The 20,120-nt window shown below is 36.2% G+C and overlaps 1 protein-coding gene across 2 annotated transcripts in view; it reads left to right on the top strand.

Annotated features, from left to right (window-relative positions):
- The window catches only part of LOC145673013 (uncharacterized), a 134,785-nt gene that overhangs the window by 76,154 nt on the left and 38,511 nt on the right, over window positions 1-20,120 (top strand). For both annotated transcript variants that reach the window (XM_081742317.1, XM_081742319.1), the window contains exon 2: window positions 14,908-15,386. In XM_081742317.1, the coding sequence (XP_081598443.1) occupies window positions 14,908-15,386 (479 nt within the window). The remainder of the gene's footprint in view (window positions 1-14,907; window positions 15,387-20,120) is intronic.

Raw genomic sequence — 20,120 nt, forward strand, 5'->3', positions numbered from 1 at the left:
CACTTCTGAAACTATGACGAATCGAGGAAGTCTTTCAGACTCTAACACTCGACTGCAACAATTGAGGAAAGTATACAATTATATATCAAGTTCGTCGCAGCAAATTTACAGCTTGAAACAAACGTGAATTAAGCTAGCAAATTATCATTTGATGAAACCTTAATGTCAAATGAAATGGTATCTTAAGTCATTATTTCTGAACTGGTTTACTGTGCAGCTTCATGAGATATGTAACGAACATTCAGAATTTATAGAATCTTACAGTCTTATACTATTATAGTTTATATTATTAATAATTAAAAATCTAATACGTTTTCTGCGTATCATGGGCGTTCAGCAAAATGTGTCGTGTACCAAAAAAGGTTGGGAACAATTTTTAAGGAAAATGTTCCAAGAGTACACAATATAAGATAAATATTATAATGAATGTAATAGAGTAATGATAAAATCCAGTAATTAATGACATTATGAAAAGTAAGAAATGAAATAATATCAAAAAGGAATAAAATTTCAAATTTAACATCTCACGCTCATGCTCTTTAGGTTTAAAGAGATGGATTATTACATAAGTGAATGATTATGAAAGAATTAGTAGAATGAGAATGTAGACGGAAACAGGAAAATCCCGAGAAAACCTATGGACACGATACTGTCCACCACAAAGTTGCATAGCGTAGGATCAAATCAGGGACCTCTCGCACCTGATCTTCCACCACTGAGCCACCTTACTCTCCGAAAATAATTTCAAGAGAATTCAAAACTTCAGCGTTTTTAAGATCAAAGGCAACACAGACCGAGGTCAAATTTGCAACCGCAAAGATTAGCATCGAGTAATCATTTGACACAACTTTCAGTTGCAATGAAAACTTGATTCTTAAAGAATCAATAACAGGAATGGGGATAATATGAACGACTTTTACAGTAAAATTTAAAACATCAATATAGGATAATACATTTTCAATACTAAAACTTTACACACATTAATATACAGTATACATCTACCAGCTAGAAAAAAAGTATATTGCTTTATGCTTTTCTTGTTTAAAAATAAACAAAGACCGAAATTTTATTGGAGTCACGAACATGAGAGGAACTAATTCTCTTCCATATTTTTACAAGTCTCTTTAGAATTTTTTTTTATTTGATCCTTGGGCTCTTCACGAGTGACACGTGTTCCATCCATATTGCATAATAACTAAAAGCCCTGAAAGTATTGGAGTATACTTCCACACGAACTTCCAAAATATTATTCCAAGATTGATGAGACTTTTTTTCCCACCGAAATTATCATTACTTTATGAGCCGAATTACATTACTACATAGACATGTGATGAGAAGCAAAATACAGTATTAATATTGTTTTCTCTCTTATAGCGTGCGTGCCATCTAAGCACGTGTTTGGAAGTCTTAATCCGTGCTAGGAATGTAATGCTTTTGATTCTGTTTTTAAAAAAATAAAAAATAAATCCAAGAAGTGATTCGAATTCCATGTTATTAGTTAAATACTCAAAACATTTCTTCTCTCTTCAATTGTAGATTTGTGTGAAAAAATTGAAGAAATAACAGTATCTAGTGTTAGTTGTTTCATCTGCTGCTATTTAAAAAATCACATTGAGCAAAGTTTCTCTATTTTTTCAAGTCTGGATCAATTTTCATTTGTCAGAATATTCTAAGGACCAGACCATCTTACTCTTATCCCCTTCGAAAAAGAAAATTGAACAATACATAAAGAATGAGTCAGAAAAAACCTGGCCACTTTCCTCCCTCCAAATTTTCTAGTATATAAGATGAACATTGGCAGCACTGTGCATAAGCAAGGGCAGACTGTCGATCTTACTCACGAATAGATTGTCAGTTGTGAAGTGTGCATACTGTGGTAAAGAACGATGAGTCAGTTAGAAAAACGAAAACTAATTGTGAACAAATACCTCGAAAATCCAGGTATGTCCTTAAATAAATTAAGCAAACTCGTAAAATACCCTCGATCTACTGTGCAAAATGTAATTAAAAAGTACGCACAAGATTTAACTGTTGAAAGAAAACCTGGCTCAGGTAGAAAACCGGGGACTAGCCAACCGAAGCTGGAGAAAAGGGTTACTGCATTGCTGCGTCAAAATCCTTATTTATCGGAAAGAGCAGTTGCTGGTGTGGTCAAAGCGTCCCAATCTACAGTGCACAGATTTAAGCAAGGAAAAGTTTACGATCTTTCAAAGTCCAAAAGGTACCTAACCGAGACGAAAAGCAAAAAGTGACGGCAAAATCCAGAGCAAGAAAACTCTATGATCAGTACCTTACTCAATATGGATGTTGCATTATGGACGACGAAACCTATTGTGTCGCTGATTTCAGTCAAATTCCCGGAAAGGAGTAGTACGTGGCACTGAAGAGGGGAGATTTGCAGGATAAATTTAAACAACGGAAGGCATCCAAATATCCCAAACAATATTTGATTTGGCAAGCTATTTGTTCATGCGGTAAAAAAAAGCAAAGCGTTCATCACAACAGGGACAATTAACGGCGAAATTTATACGAAGGAGTGTTTACAAAAACGCTTGTATCCATTTGTGATGTCATACAGTAACTCTGTTTTCTTTTGGCCAGATCTTGCTACCTCTCACTACTCTAAAGCAGCCACTGATTGTTATAAAGAAAAGGGTATCGTCGCAGTTCGAAGAGAGGCAAATTCACCAAATTGCCCTGAACTTAGGCCAATTGAAAAATATTGGGCCCACATTAAAAGAACATTGAAAACATCAAAAGGGAAGGCGGCTGACTTGAAAACTTTTCGTCGCAAGTGGACTGCAGCTGCCAATCAAATAACAGAAGAAGATGTGCGAACTCTTATGAAGCGGATTAAGAGTAATGTACGAGCATTTTTCCATAATTAGTTCTTTATAATATATTTTGTGTGTTTATTTTTTTAAACTTTATAGTCAACTAAAATATGCAAACGACCTTTCTTCTTTTCATTTCTTTACCTACTTTTTTGGTCAAAGTTACTGGCCAAGTTTTTTCTGACTCATTCTTTATGTTTAGTTTTCTTTTTCTGATGCCAGAAGCCTGGGAGGGAAAGAGAGAGATGTTTGCACATATAGTTTCCAAAGTTTGTTTCAGATTCTCAACTAAAGTGTATGATACATAATTCACTTGAATTTTATTATGGTATATCTATGTCTCTTGGACTAATATTCAATCTAAGGGGACCATCGAGGCCAAACCTCGAAGACCACAGTTTGAGGAACGCTGATATAGACTATAATCAATCTCAGTGTATCAATTTCCTAAGGACAGTGCGCACATTGTATTGCTCGTCTCCACAATGTTCCCGAACCTTGATATATTTCCTAAAAATTTCTCAAATTTCCTTTCCTTAGCATGCATTTACGTTGATCATGTTTTACACAATTAGTACATATAAGAACAAATAGCAGTGTCACGTTGTACAAGTCATGAAGGAGTTTGGCTTTCTTTTTGGTAATCCCAACTCCTTAACAAACTAAATTTTATCAAATTTAGGCATAAATGTAGTTCTTTTAAACCTCAAATTAAATGAAATATGAAAATCAATGAATATCGGAAAATAGAATATATATATATATATATATATATATATATATATATATATATATATATATATATATGTAGATTTGTCAAGTAGAAAATCATTTAGTTTCATCTCAACATTGTATCCCACGGACGATAAGTATTTTTGTATCCTGAGCGTTATACTAACCCATTAATCTCAACAGCACTGCAGGTAGCCTATCGAGCAAAGATAATATCCATAATTATTCCCATAAGAATATATGGGAAACCGATGTTTGATTGTTTATATCTTGGAATCGACTAAATGGATCACACACCAACGAATTCGATTCCTAACTTTTGACCCTCTACATCCTGGTTAAAACTGATGGTGATCTAGCAAGTAGTTTAGAGATTTTGGGTGGTATTCAGAGAGAATTCGTTAATCAATAGTTAGTCACCGACTAGTTAGTGTCATACTAGTACTTCAGTAAGGAAGGTTTACTTTTTGGTATTCAGAGTCTACTTTGAGTACAACTAAAAAATTGATTTGAGTATGATTAACTAATATAACCCAATGCATCAGGTGAGAAAAATAAATGTGGCAACTACGGAAAAGAGATGTGCGCATGCGTAGTCTATAAAAATGGAAATACATGACATACGAAATCCGAACTGTGTCGCACAAGCTAAACCGTCTCTAAAAGGATACTCTCTGCTCTAGATTAAGTAGTCACATGTAATGAACTTCGTCGATTACTACGTAATCAGAGACTCTGAATACACTTTTGATAACCGTTAGTGAACCCCGTAGTATTGCCTTAATCAGACGTCAAAACGACTCTGCATAAGAACCTTTGTGTCTCCCGCACAGACACATGGAATAAATATACGAGGATAAGTCAAAAATTATCTGCAATGTATCTATAACTTTTCTTCACATTGTTCATACTAACCTCTGTCCTCGTTTATTTTATTGTTATGCTGTATCCTTCATTTGTTTGCCTTTTGTTGCAGATAGATCATGGCCGCCCCATTAGAACGTGACTTTATGAGACCCAATTCTGTTGTGGATGATTTCGTACGCAGAACCATATATAATTTCCAGGCGATGTGCCACTTCATCAATAGTCACTCATCTCTTCTGAAAGAACTATGTAACGTACACGCTCAATGTTGTCATCATTTGTGGCCTTAGATTTTTTCCGGCTCCTTCTCGTGCGTAAAATTAGGACTAGCTCAGGAGAGTAATGCTCCCGGAAGTAGGAACGGAAAACACGGTTCTGATTGGTTGGCGTTATCTGTGTCTTGCTACGTTGCATTCAAATAGCAGAATTCAGACGATTGTAGTTGTTGATCCTCGTGGCCGAGTGCGCTAGCGCTATATGCTAGTAACGAAAGTCTCTTTTGGCGTGAGTTCAAACCCGGCCCGAGGAAAGTTTTTTTAACACTTTTTTTATATTTTTATAACACTTTTTTAATTAAAATAATACGAAAATAAAACTCAAAAATGTGATTTACTTACTTTTGTGCAGATAAGTAGTAGTAGTAGTAGTAGGAACGGGTTAGAAGCCCCGCAGGGCTCGTTTTGTTGCCCTTGTACTCCATGATATAAGGCTCGTTTTGTTCCCCTTGTATTAAATGATACAGATTTTGTGACCAACTTAAAACAACTGACTAGGATAGCGCGTAAAACACCTGGCTAGAGTAGCGCGCGAAAAAACGTACTTGCGGGAGTATTACTCTCCCGAGCGGATCGTGTAAAACTTGGGCGACCATTTTTGAATTTTTCAATCCATTTGTAGACCCTGTTTCAGTATTGTGCCGAAAGTCATTGATGGATTGCGACCCCTGATACATCTTCCGATTACAAAAACCGGGTCACTGCTCGTTGTTCCTCTTTGGTGCAAACTTCGAATGGAGCGGTAATGACCTATCTGCAACAAAAGGAAGATAAATAAAGGAATTAGGATCAAACTTTTATGGCATGACCACAACAGGATAACAATAAAATAAACTAGGACAGAGGTCACTTTGAACAACGTAAGAAAAGTTATAGCTATATTGTGGGTAAGTTTTGACTTTTCCTCGTATAAAGGAGTTTTTGGTACATACTTCCATAGTTAAAGTTATTTAAAACGCATATTAAAAATTCTTAAAAACACATTTTAAGCATATTTATGTTCCTTTTATCCTTTTCTTTTTAAAAGATTGTAGTTGTCATCATTAGTTTGTTGTTTCTCTTATTCTGAACTGAACCCTACAGACCTACGACGATGAAGTAGTCACTGATTCGGTCAAGTTTACAGTTGAAGGTCATGCTGAATGTCTACACATATTCACTAATTACTGTAGTTGTATAACGCGGCATTAGTAGTTTTCCCTACAAGTGATAATTTATGTTTTAAAGTTTTCACCGTAACTATTATTTGCATAATATGTTCTACGTCTTTACAGAGCTATTTACCTTTTCTTAGAAATGACTATTACATTACTACCGTTGGGAAATGGGCGTGGAAAGAAGATAGTCTTCAATAAAACAAAGAAAATTCACTTGTGAGCACTGAAACAAGACATAGATTTTACATAAACGCGAGCAGGAGTTCTGTTCTTCACACAGAGAAAATAGGTTTGTAAAAAATATTTTAAATGAGTACATGAACCTCTTTTAGAATAAATATTTCAATCGGAATGGAATGGTGAAAATAGGGCACCCATCCCGATTTTTGAGAAAATGTCCCGCGTCCTGACGTGGTTCTGTTGGGAGGTGTGCTCCAACTTTTATGTCTATTGATGAAGTTGCTGACTATTATTATTATTATTATTATTATTATTAGTAGTAGTAGTAGTAGTAGTAGTAGTAGTAGTAGTAGTAGTAGTAGCAATAGTAGTAGTAGTAGTAATAAAAGTAGTAGTAGTAGTAGTAATATTTGAATTTAATTTCCAAATTATTATACAGGGCCTTGAAAATAAGTAAAAACCTCACAACATAGGTGGGAAGGGAGGCAAGTAGCAACGTACCAGGCAGAATATCTACACTAATGATTAGAATTCTATTGCCTCGGTATATGAAAGGCAGGAAACATTAGTTTCGCAAGCAACAAAATATTAGGCCGTGCAGCCATGCAGCATTTGGCGATAATTCTCGTGTTGCGCTAGCCTCGTATTCAGAAGACTTTTATATGTATATTCCCAATAATATTTTGGCATATGGGATTGTTGGTTACTTATAACCTTTGAGCTGAAGCGAATAACAATGGATACTTTGCATTCAGTTCCTACCCTGTGATCAATTTAAATGATTCAATAATGACCAAAAGTCATTACATATTTCATTATATATTATATGATATAGGTAGTGCCTTTGTGTTTTAAATGTCTCACTTCAATAAGATAAATATAATTCGCTCTTAATTAGAAAGACTTATATATTATCATGGAAAAAGAACTGCCAGTATAGTTCTCCCCCATTAGCTCCATGAAGAGTGCAAGGTGGCAACCCTAGGTAAAAACCCAGCTGCACTCAAGTATTCATAGAGAATATTTCAAACAGCGCAGACACTATTTTTTCTGAAAAATTTAAACCCCTTTCCCCTGTAGTATGCACATTTCAATCTAGGTCTAATTAAAACTGCTTAGTTTTATCATTGCGTCGTCTGTTTTCCCTTGCTTGTCTAATCTTGGAATATGCTCTTGATTTATGTCACTGTTTCTCTTGGTGTCTAACCTCTTTTGTGTGATTTCCTCTTCCTATGCTGTTCTAAGTTTGTCGATGAACATATCATGCTCAGTTCGTTACTTAGCTAGCATTGTGCGTGCGGTTTATGTTAAAGGTGTGAGAATGAAAATGTATAATATTTTAATAAGTAATAAATATATTGCTGCGGCATGAAATATTCTGTTTTACCGATAGATTTTTTAATCCATGTTATCTTCCTTACAATAAACATTTTGATCAAAGTAACACGATAGAAACTCAGTTCAAAGTAGGTACTAACTATATTCAAAAAATTTATATCAATCGGTTCAGCTGTTCGGCCGTGAAGTGATCACGAACAAGATTACATTTATTGTAATTAGTATAGATCAGTGGTTGTCAGGATATGATCCCCTTTTAAATACCTGGCCTTGAAAAGACGGTCACCAATTAATTTTTTAATTGAAAACACTGTAAGTCATCATGATGTGTGCATTTACATGAGACAAAAAAATTCAAAACATTAATTGTTGTAATGCAAAGATTTTCTACTGGTGTACCAAACGTTATATAACAACAACACTTTAACATTTTGTAAAAATTTCTTCAGAAAATTATGAGTAGAAAGTCCAATAATTCTTACAGTCGACTTCTTAACACAAACTCATAGTAAGAGATAATTGCGCCAACTTTACAAAATCAGAGGACAGCATATGTTCGAAAATCACTTCAACATCGTAACACCGTAAAAATAAACTCAGTTAAACAAAACCAATTGAAGACATACGAAAAAATCAATTTCTTTATTCGTCATAATAACATCAAATACAAATTCTCAGTTCAATGACGTAAACTTGAAGACACGATTCCATAAAATGTCGAGCTAAATATCCAGCTCTCAATGCATTATTCTCTGAATTATTCGTACTTCACAGCTACTTAGTTTAATAAGAAAATTACGAACTCCAAGAAGTTGTTGCTGAAGTCGCTGCAACGTAATATTTGCTCGAAAATAATCAAACTCAAGACAGTATAAAAGTACAATAGACAAAACTTTATTCAGTGCACAATATTGGTGTGATGTGTAACTACGAACAAGAATTCACTACAAAAATTATAAATAGCACGTGAGTAGACAAGACTTCAGTCGCAAACACAGATTTTTTGTTGGAAGGAGTCCAAAGTTTGGGGGTTCCAATACTGCAGGACATTACATCTATGTAGTATTGAGCCAACGTTATTTTACACTCGTAAAGACGCACGGTAATTTTTAAGTACTGCCACCCATATCCTCAGAAAAAATGCTCTAACCTGATTGTTTTTATAATAATAAAAAGAGTACAGATGAAGTGTAAGATTAAATTTTTAGGATACATCAATCATCTTTCTGCTGAACAAGTATAGTTTTATTTAGAATATCTACAAGTGAATGTAAAGTTATGAAGTTTCGAGGGAGAAGTCAGGATCTGTTCGACGCCTTGTGGGGGTGTGCCCCTGCAAGGCTTATTAACATTATCTACAATATACCATTACAACTCTTTCCTCAGTGTAATTCATCTAAGCTATGAGTCTGAGTTATTGAGAAAAACTTGTAATTTTTATGTCAGCCTATCGTATAGTCGTCGATTTTAATTGTATTTTGGCCTATACACTCAGGAGTTATTCGTCACACACAAGCCTAAGCTATATCCAGGTGCCCTTGCTATTTTCTCCTTTAATCAAATGTTTAAGTATTTCTTGTAACCTAAACTAACTCAATCTTTTCATAATAGCTTTAATTAATACTAAATCTCGATATTCAATTCATCTTTGCATGACGACGTCAAATAAAGACGAAATTTATTGGAACGTCTTTCTTTGACGTTCTCTCCCTCTTAGAAAACGTGTGAAGGATTAAAATACCATGTGGTGGATGGCGCAATGGATTGTTTCCCACACCGCAACTCGCCTCAAAACCTTAAACTACCCCAAGTTTCTTACAACCCGTAATGGATTACGTATGTTAAAACATTTGAGGTGGTATTAGTTAGTGCTCGTAGTTACTGAATTTCTCACGATATAAGCAAGGTTATAGAGAAGTTGCCATATTATACTTGAGTCTAACTCAAAAGCAACGCAAATTATTATTGTTATGTGCGCTGTTATTTAGTGGCATCGTTCCCCGTTCAGTGGCCAGTCACGACTATTCTCAGAAAATTTCTTGCACACGATAGGAATAATTATACTGCATCGTCAGCATTGCACTTCACTGCAATCTTATATTTTGTGCAGCAACGACCATTAGCAAGGGAGAGATGGAGGTGTTTCAAGTAATTTATAAATTATAGGTTTGTTCTACAAGCTGCTTCTCTTCCATGAAAATGGTAACTACCTCCCATCAAGCAAATTTCGTTTATTTATTTATACGAGAAAGTCATCTCTCTTTTTCAATTGAAATGAAGGGTTTGATTCACATATTCATTTTTTAAAGTCTAACGTACACGATTACACACCAAGATTAGGAAAGATGGTGATACTGAGATGGATTGTAATGATGAAATGAAGAAACGGAACCCATGCACACAATTTACAATGAATGTAAAATAGCGTTTTCAACAGATAGCAGTAAGTTTCACACATCTTTCAAATATTAGGGTGAAAATTCACAATAATTCTGATCAGAGACGACGTTAGAGAAAAGCAAGGGGGCAAACGCCCTCCTTCTCCGTTAACTACGCCTGCCCCCAGACATGTATTATAATGTAGGTCAAGAAGTAATAGGACAAAAGTAGCACATCCCCCAAAATTTATCTTCTTTTCCACTCGCTCCCTCCTTTTTCCAAGAAATGAAAGCTTGTGTCATAACTTACTCAGATGCATGTTGAAACTTTAAAAATTGATTACTGATTACTTGTTTAGCTTAAAATGTATGATCGTACGATAGTAAGCAAATCTTCCCTATCATTCAATTTTTATCTGAGACAGCCAAGCTTATCAATAATTTTGCTTATTTATGCTCTGGGAAATTTTCAAGATGCCAAGCCAATAACCTATATAATATGATAGCTGTGAGAATGAAAACAGTCATAATCTTTCGAAATAAAATGAAATGAAATTTCCAGCTTTATGTTCCACGACTATGCCCTTCAGGCTAAATAAGCTGGGATGATTAAGAAACTTAATGATTGTGAAACAACTGGTGGAATGAGAATGTAAAAGGAAAAGAGAACCCTGAGAACAGCCACACACACGATTATCATTTTTCGAAGCGTAAGTCTATGGATTTCAATTTAAATAAGGTATGGATAAAATTTAAGAAAAGAATATGCCAACTATTACAAAACAGTCATTGTATGATTGTCTCGATTTGTTGAATTTTAACGTCTGTTTTTTTTTTTTTTTTTTTTTTTTTTTTTAAACATCAAAGATGTATAAGATAGAAGATACTAGTTAAAGTGAAAGTATTTGGGTTTGTACTGAGACAGACTTCCGCAAGGACCCATATTTGGGATTACACGAATAGAATATACACACGTGTGCTAATTGGCCTTGAAGATATATCGGAGATTTTAGATTTAATAATTCTTTTCAGCTCCAATGATATCAGAGATATTGCCCTACAGACTTAACGAGAAATCAGAACCATTTCAATTCCTGCCAGGAATCAAGCAAGCGTTTCCTGCACCAAAAGTAAAGATACAAACTATTCAGCCATGGGGTAGCTCAAGATCAGTGGCGTATTTAGGGGGGTGGCTTCCGGGCTTAAGCCCCCCCACGAAATCTTACTTAGTATAGTAAAGTAAATTAAATATCTTGCAGAATTTTCACATTTCCAGGCAAATCCCCCCCCCGAAAGTTAGCAAAGCCCCTCCCGAAACAAAATCGTAAATACGCCACTGCTCAAGATCCTCCTGTTACCACTCCTCATCGAATATCAAGCTTGGGAACATCTAACAGAGTAAACGCTTTTGTTACTTGGCCATGAAGGCACCCCATGAGTGCCAAGAAACAATTTTGCTCTTTCGATAGAACCACAATGACAGAATATAGTTTTCATTCTTTCAGAATGAATGCATAATGAGATTGGCAATTCTAACTTGAATTATGCGCCACATTCTCCCGGCTGTCAAGACATTGGATCTACTGTTCAAGTAGTTCTGAATAATTTTATAGTGCGCGCGCTCGACCGCAGTGGAGAAAAAAATAATAAAAAATATTATTAATATTTTATTGGTATTCCCTCTCATCGAATATTTCAGGCTACGCCTATGTGACTTACGCATATTCATTCTCAAAAAGGATTAGGAATTAGATTTCTGGGCTTTCAGTATCTATGGCCATGTTAGCCCGTTACTTATGAGGGATGATATCCCTCGGTGATCACACTATCCGAGGAAAGGGAAGGAAGAAAGTGTCCTGGAACCTGTATGTTGAGTACCATCCCGACATTTGCCTGGTGTAAATTAAGAAAATCCAAGAAAACTTCACTCAGGATGGCTGGCGTAAAAAAGTGTTTACACTACTCTTAAAAAACAAGGAAAAGGAAAATAAAAAAAAATACCTCCAAGTATATTGCAATGCATTATAAGTTGGATATCACTGTTATAAATTAAAGAACTTTGAAATTTCTAGAAAATTTTCTCCTGTGAATGATATGCATGAGACATAATATTACGTATAAAGAACTCAAAGATTCCCAGAATTAAAACAAGGACCACCTGATAGTCTTTAGAACGGCCGATATAATCACTTGCGAAAGAAAAATGCAAGGTGCAAGGGACATCCGAAGATAGAGGCAAAAGAATCATCGGTTAATGAGTGTTTTGTTTTTCGCAATGTTGATAAAGCAGCTGTACCGGTTTGGTAGACCTTGGCCGCAGCAAGGACGACGCACTACGTGAATCGTAGGGTCATTTGACGGACAACGACCTTTTCTTTAAAATTGCGTATAATAAGTTTTCCCGTATGAAAAGTACGCTTTTCACAAATTCTAACTTCCGTCAAGGACTATATTCTCTTCGGCAATGTTGGAATACTACTGCATGATTAGCATCGTACAATCCTCCATATCGTAATTTTACGAGGCAAGGTGTGGAAATGTTAGTTGCCAACAACAACAAAAGAACATGTACACACACACACACACACACACACACACACACACACATATATATATATATATATATATATATATATATATATATATATATATATATATATATATATATATATATACCGGGTATTCTAAAAATGGCGCCCACGGACCACAGAGCACCATTCTACAGGTCTACAGGTCAGAATAAAACGAAAATATTAATGATAGAATATTCTCTGGGGCCTACTCTAGCCGCTATGGGGAATCAAAATTTCACTATGTGGTAACGTCGCATATTATCTTGGAACCATTAGCATTGCTTTATAAATCCATCAAACAGTTACATCGATTGTTAAGGTAATAAGTGGTGCTAGTGTTAACGTCTATTGATTTAAATGCTATCTGGCAAGAATCGATGTTAATATTTGATGGATTCATAGATTTAATCTATGTTTCTTTACCTGCGACGTTGCCACATAGTGCAATTCGGGTCTCCAGACGAGGATCCGAAAGGTATATATATATATATATATATATATATATATATATATATATATATATATATATATATATATATATATATATATATATATATATATATATATAGAGAGAGAGAGAGAGAGAGAGAGAGAGAGAGAGAGAGAGGTTTATCTTGACTTGTAGAATAGTGCTATGTGCTCCGTGGGCGCCATTTTTAGAACACCCGTTATATAGTGTACCCTTTTGGGGGGGGGGGAAGCAATTTCTATATTTATTGCGACAGGCTGAAATCGAGTTGCCTATTGGTTTGTGATTGTATCAAGGAAAAGAAATTATACGTTTGAGAGTTTCGGCACGTAGTACTTAGCTGAAGCTGTTTTTTAAATGTCTTTTTGATTAAAGGATGTATCCAAAGGGGCGTACGAAAGTTTAAAATTTATGCCCAAAATAGAATATCTTGTGAGTTTTTTTTTTAAATAATTACACTTTCATTGAAATGTGTATCGTAAGAAGGAAGATGGTTCAAGTATTTTCCATAAGCCTGTTCTTCTGATGCGAGCTAGCACTTATAAAGTTTTTAATTACATAGAAATCATAAAAAGAAATAAGAAAGTTAAACACATAACATCTGTGAAGTTAACTAAAGCTAAATTGTAAATAATTATTACAAATAGTTTTATTCATAATTTCACATTTAATACTAAAACAAAATCCGTTATCCGGACAGCGGTATATTGTACAAATGTACGGAATCCTCATGTTTACTACAGAAATCTGTACGGAACATACGTTATCCATATACTACATACGTACTGCCTTTTTCCCCGCTTAGATATTATATCACGACGCTGCAGGATACCTGACATCTAACAGTCTTCCGTATATTACATACGTATACATATGTTACATACGTAAGCTACATGTTATATACGTTCATCTGTATGAGAGACGCTGACCGCCTACAGTTCTTTGTTTCATACGGAAATACGTATAGATGGAACGCTTATACGGAAAGTATTATAAAACATACTTTTCATTTATACGTTTACTGCAGGATGGTATATATAGTCTACGTTAAGTTCAAATATTACAAGATTTACGCATGTAACCTACGTTATTACGTACGCCACATACTTTTTTCTCTGTGTATTTCTGTCAGTAACTTAAGCTCCACATGCTACAGTAGGAGCCACTGCATGCGACGACGTGAAGCAGTACATTGCACACAATATCAATGGTATTGATAGCACAATCCTGCGAGGAACATGGAACGACGTGCTCAGTTGCGTATTCTGCAGCAACATGAACACTTTCAGCAATTACTATAAAAGTTACAAATCTTGTAAAGTACTCTTCATTTCATGTGTAGAAATTTGTTCACACTATTCATTTTAAAATAAATAAATAAATAAGTGAAATGAAATAAAAATCTTTGAGTTTTACGTCCCACGGTTATGCCGGTTAGGCTAAAGGAGACGGTGATGATGAGAAATGAATGAAATGGTGGAATGAAGAAAGTGGAAAGAAACGGGAGAACCCCGAGAAAACCCACGAGCACGGTGTTTGTCCACCACAAAGTCCACACGGCGCGAGCTGGGATCGAACCAGGGACCCCAAGCACCAGAGGTGAACGCTCTACCACTGTGCCACCGCGGCACCATGAATGAGTTTTATTTTTTTACCCTGTGTGAATTCCGTAAAACTTCGTTTTGCTTCTCCCTTCCTTTCACATCATAGATTTTAAAATACTTGTCTCTGTTACTGTATCTACTAGTACTTTGCATTAAAACGGTAATACGTTAATCAACAAAAAGGAAAAAATTCGCAAAGTTTTCTAAGGTGTTTCCATTTGTTCTAGGCTACTATTTAAAAAATTGAATGCGTTCTATATTTGAAAAAATGAGTCAAATAACTTACGTCTTATAAAACTGGTATGTTACTTGGTTTCGCGCAGTATCAAATTTGAGTGCGAGTCCGATGCAAAATTTGACGGAAATAAAATTTTTTGTATAACTAACTATAAGGAGAGAAAATGTGACGAAATATTTTATAAAAAAATATTTTTTTAAATGCTGTGTTGATTTTTAGTATAAGACATTCTAAACTTAATAATCCCCTTCTTATTTTGCAGTGCCAGACACGCTTAGAGAACCAAGGGCTGTGATGCTACACAAAAGAGATACTCATTTCGAAACGGAACATGTGTCGAAACAACTGTCGTCGGAATCCGCAGGCGGAAACCAGTTAATTTCTGCTTCCTCAAGAACCGATTTGCAATCACCAACCTCTGAAAGGAGAAGAAGAAATCTCTCTCTGGGTAGCCGATTACAAAATGTCTCCTTGGACAGAAAGTTATCACCAAGCTCGGAAGAGGCACTGGAATTGCTGGAAGTAGGAGATCACAGAGGAAGAAGACAGTTTGGTGGTGGGATTTTCTGGCCGGGAGGTTATCCCATTGGCCCTTGTTTTACAAGTAAAGGACAATTGGGACGGTGTACAAGTTTTAGACAGTGTTACCCTTATTTTAAACTTCCTGAGTTGAATAACTGGGAGACGTGGGTGTTAGGAATGTATGATACGTGTAGTTATTTTACACCATCTGGACGCCAGGTAAGTGTGTAGCCATAACTAGAGAAATAAAATGTTTCTTTTGCCTTTTCTTTTTTTAAATTAATACGTTTAAAACCATACAGTCTGGTTTTACCGGTATTTGGTTTTAATGCAATGCAACCCTAACAACTTCTGTGATGTCCGGGTTGCATACACGTACTGGCGTAATAATCGTTGCAAACTTTTTACGGAATTTTCAAACTATGTTATGCTTAAGTGTCGGAAGTCTTATAGAACGGCTTTGTCCGTCCGTCAGATATCAAAGCAAAAACAGTGAGAGATGCGTTTTTTAAAAAATTGATTCAGCGTCCCAAGAATAGGTTCCATCTTCTCGGTTAATCCTCTATTCAAACCGAAATTAGGATAATTTGCCATTTCCGGTTATAACGTTGAATGAAGTAGAAGAATACGGTAATAGATAGCGAAAAGCGTTTTTTGCAAACGAATTAGAGTCTCTGAGCAACATACCAGAAATATCCGCAATACTGAAGTAAAACCGGAAGTGGTTCAAATTTACTATTACTTCAGGTTTTCAATGCTAATTTCAACATTGCAAAAACGGTTAAGAGATATCGAGATGCGATTTTTACAATCGATTCATCGTTCTAAAAATAGATTCCTTCTTTCTTATCCCTCTATTCAAACCGGTAGTGGTTCAAATTATCCATTTCCGGTTTCAACTTTTATCGCCAAAGAACGAAAATGGTAACAGATAGTACGAAGCGATTTTTCGAAAATGTTTCAGCGTCTCGAGTCAACATGCGAAGACTATCTGCAACAGTCTACCAGACCCAAAAGTGGTACAAATTTACTATTACTTCCGGTTTCGATACTGATTTTCAGAGAACGAAAACAGGAAGATATATCAAGATGTGGGCTTCTGCAATCGAATCATCGTCCCAAGAATAGGTTCCATCTTTTCCGTTAACTCTCTATTCAAAACGGAAGTGGTTCAAATTAACAATTTCCTGTTTCATAACTTATTGCCTTAGAGCAAAGGGTAACAACCATGATACTAAAGGCTCCATACAATGACATTGAAGCGTCCATACCTATCCCTTTCAACAACAGTTTGGTAGTGGTAACGTGTTTCTCGTGCCCTTCAAATAAACAGACGGTGAGAATCATCTCCAAACTGAATCGTGAGTTGTCACTGAAGAGTACACTAGTCCACTGTTCTGGAGTCTACTCTATATATGCGTGCTTGGTGTTGTGTTCAGGCGTGGTGATATACAATTTAACGTGATACGTGAGTGATACTGCCTTTCAAAATTTTCACCAGTCAGGCAAGGATCCCACAGTCCCAACACAACACTGAGATGAACATTCAAGTCCCTAACCATAACCTTTTGGCTTTTTCTCTACTTCTAATCTAACGATGATCCGACCATGCATTAAACCATTCATATGTATTCTTTGGGTCATCGTATGTCCCTAGGACACATCACTATGATTGATATGCACAGTACATTCTGAAAAACAAAACCTACTAGCACTGGGAGAAGATGAAATTTTCACACAATTAATGTAAAATTTGGCACTCTTATTGAGAAATATCTGAATTTTTCGAATTTCTAAAGGATATAAGAGAAAATTGCTGTTTAGCCTCCCTTTTGGGGGTGTAAACACAAAAGTTCATTTTCCTCATGAGAGATTCAGTGTTAAATTTTGGAAGCAGTTTTCTCCAATAATTATTCGTAAAGATTTTGGGGCAATTGAGTTGTATTTGTTACAAAATGCAAAAACACTCATTCACAAAACTAGTAAAGCCGTCTCAAACATTATTTTGGGAAGACCCCTTTTAGGGGGCAAGGGGCGTAAAAAGGTGGTGGGTGATGTGTTACCAAAATCCCAAAATTTATTTTCAGAGTGCCAGTAAACGTCAGATTAATCACGAATTGAACAGAATTAATGCTCCAATGCTCCTTACATGTAAGAGTGACTGATAATGGGGCTACAGCCCCCTTTCAAAAATAAGAAAATCACCATAAATATCCTTAGTAGGGACATACGAGAAGGTACTTTTTGTTAATTAATGTGAAATTTGGCGTCATTGTAGCAAAAGAGTATGCGTTTTTTAAATCTAGAATGCTATTAGAGTAACCACCGCCTTGGGGGTGCACAGGGGGCGAAGCATCTGATGATGAATTTTTATAAAAATCAAAATTTTGTTCTGGAATTGCTAGTGAGCGTCAGATTATTCACAAATGTCACAGAATTAATATTCTAATGCTCCTTGCATGGTCAGTGACTTATATGGGGCTATAGCCCCCTTTCAAAAAGTTAAAAAATCATAAATATCCTAAGTATTGACATACCGGAAGAATGATTTTTCTCAATCAATGTGAAATTCGGCGTCGTTGTAGCAAAAAGTTATGCATTTATCAAATCTGGAATACTATTTTGGTAATGTACCGCCTTAGGGGGGCGCAGGGGGCGAAGCATAAGTTATTGGATCTTTATAAAAAATTCAAATTTTATTTAAGAAAATCCAGTGTGTGTCAGATTGGTCACAAATAATACAAAATTAATATTCCGATGCTCCTTGCATGTGCCAGTGACTGATATTGAGCTACAGTCTCCCTTTCAACAATTACATTAAAAATTTATAATAAATATCCTTAGCAGGGACATACGGAAGAAGCTATATTTTGTCAACTAATGTGAAATTAGGCGTTGTGATAGTAAAAATCTGGAATATTATTTTGGCAATAGAAGGTACAGGGCACGGAGGGTAATTTGGTATCTTTGGGGGTCATAGGGGAGGACTGATAGAAATTCCAAATTTTATTTTGGGAGTGCTCATGAGTGTCAAATTAGTTGCAAGATGCACAGAATTAATACTCCCTACTGCTTTTATGTACCAGTGACTAATATGTTAGTACAGCTATCTTTGAAAAGCATCATAAATTCAATATGATTATTCTTACGCAAAGACCTACTTGCAGAAGCGTTTTTTTTTTACAATGTGAAATTTGGCATTATTTAGAAAAAAATGTTTATGACAATAAGATAATACCCATATGTGGATTTCTTTTAGGGGCGTGGATTCAGAATTTCTTTTTCCTAATGAGAGTGTCACATAGGTAAATTTGCATTTTTAGTTAGAAAATACAGGGTACGGCACGTAAAACCTGCCCGTAAAGTGAACACATAAAATGAAATGTAATGTATTGAATATGATTAACTACAACACATAAATGAAATGTAATGTATTGAATATGACTACTCACCTTCACAGCAGGTGCTGAAAGTGTCCTCCGCCCACTTCAACACACATGTGAGCACGATTGAGAAGATTCATATATACCCTTGTCAGTTCTTGTGTTGTAATGCTATTGGTGACATCCTGGATCTTGGTCTTGAGTTCTTCAATTGTGTGTGGATTTGTTTCGTATACTCTTCCCTTTAACAGTCCCCATAAGTAAAAGTCACACGTGGACAAGTCTGGTGACCGAGGAGGCCACAAGCCTTTGCTGATTGTCCTCTCTGGTGTAAACATCTCATGCACAAGGGACAATGATGCAGCTGATGTGTGGCATGTTGCACCGTCCTGCTGAAAGTAACATAACTGACGCTCCTCTTCGGTCAAGTGTGTATAAAACTCCTCCAGGATTTCCATATACACGTCACTGTTCACTGTCGTCTCAAAGAATATGGGCCCAATAACGCGTGTGGCGGAAATGGCACACCAAACACCAATCTTCTCATCATGCAAGGGTACCTGGTGGATTGCGTGTGGATTTTCTGTCGACCAATACCGGTTGTTTTGGGAATTTACGTACCCAGACAGGTGGAACCACGCCTCGTCACTCATGATGAGCATTAGTGGATCCAAGAAACCACTGGCAACATTGCTCAACAGCCATGAACAGAAATGCACCCTCTTCTGCAGGTCAGGCTCCTTCAGTTCTTGCACAACACTTATCCGGTACGGTTTTAACTTCAGTCCCCTTAAAACACGTCTGCAACTTCTCTCACTCGCATGAACCTGTTGACTCAATCTCCTGGTTGACTGTCGAGGACTTCTTGTCATTACCTCCTCCACCTGCATCTTTAATTCAGGTGTGCAGACAGATGACTGGTCGTCTGTTCCTGGGAGCATTTTGAACCGATCCTGTACGCCGCCATTTTTCAATCAATTCCTGAATGGTGCTTTTTGCTGGCACAGAACGTCCTGGAAATTTCTCCCGAAACAAATTCTTTGTTTTCACAAAAGATCCAGTGAGAATAAACCCTTCAACAATGGCAACACGCTCGGGTATCGAATACGGCATTATCACACACTGACACTCACCTGGCTTAACACAACGAGGCCTTTTTCTCAACTGGTTTCGACAAGTTTCACTGGCTGCGTCTGCACGTGACTGCTGCAGGTCACGTAAGTCGACCTGACCTCGACACGCCATCTCTTGGTAGGAAGTTAGATTATTTAAGTGTTGCCAAAAACACAATATACCAGAATATTACGACAGGCCGGTTTTACGTGCCGCACCCTGTACAATAACACTCTTTCGCTTGTACCTATGATGGTGCATGCGTCTAGAATTTTATTACGCCCATTCCTCCTTATTGGGTAACATAAAACAAAGAATTGTCCAGAGCGTAGTCATCCAGATATGTTGGAGAAGGTATTCACAGTGGCTCTAGTAAATCGCATTAATTCATTCATGTCTTGCTCGTTCACGAGGGCATGCTGAATAAAAGTGAGTTCATTTTATCTGTCTTACACTT

This window comes from Thermobia domestica, chromosome 16 (genome assembly GCF_964235325.1).
Source record: "Thermobia domestica chromosome 16, izTheDome1.hap1.1, whole genome shotgun sequence".
NCBI lineage: Eukaryota > Metazoa > Arthropoda > Insecta > Zygentoma > Lepismatidae > Thermobia > Thermobia domestica.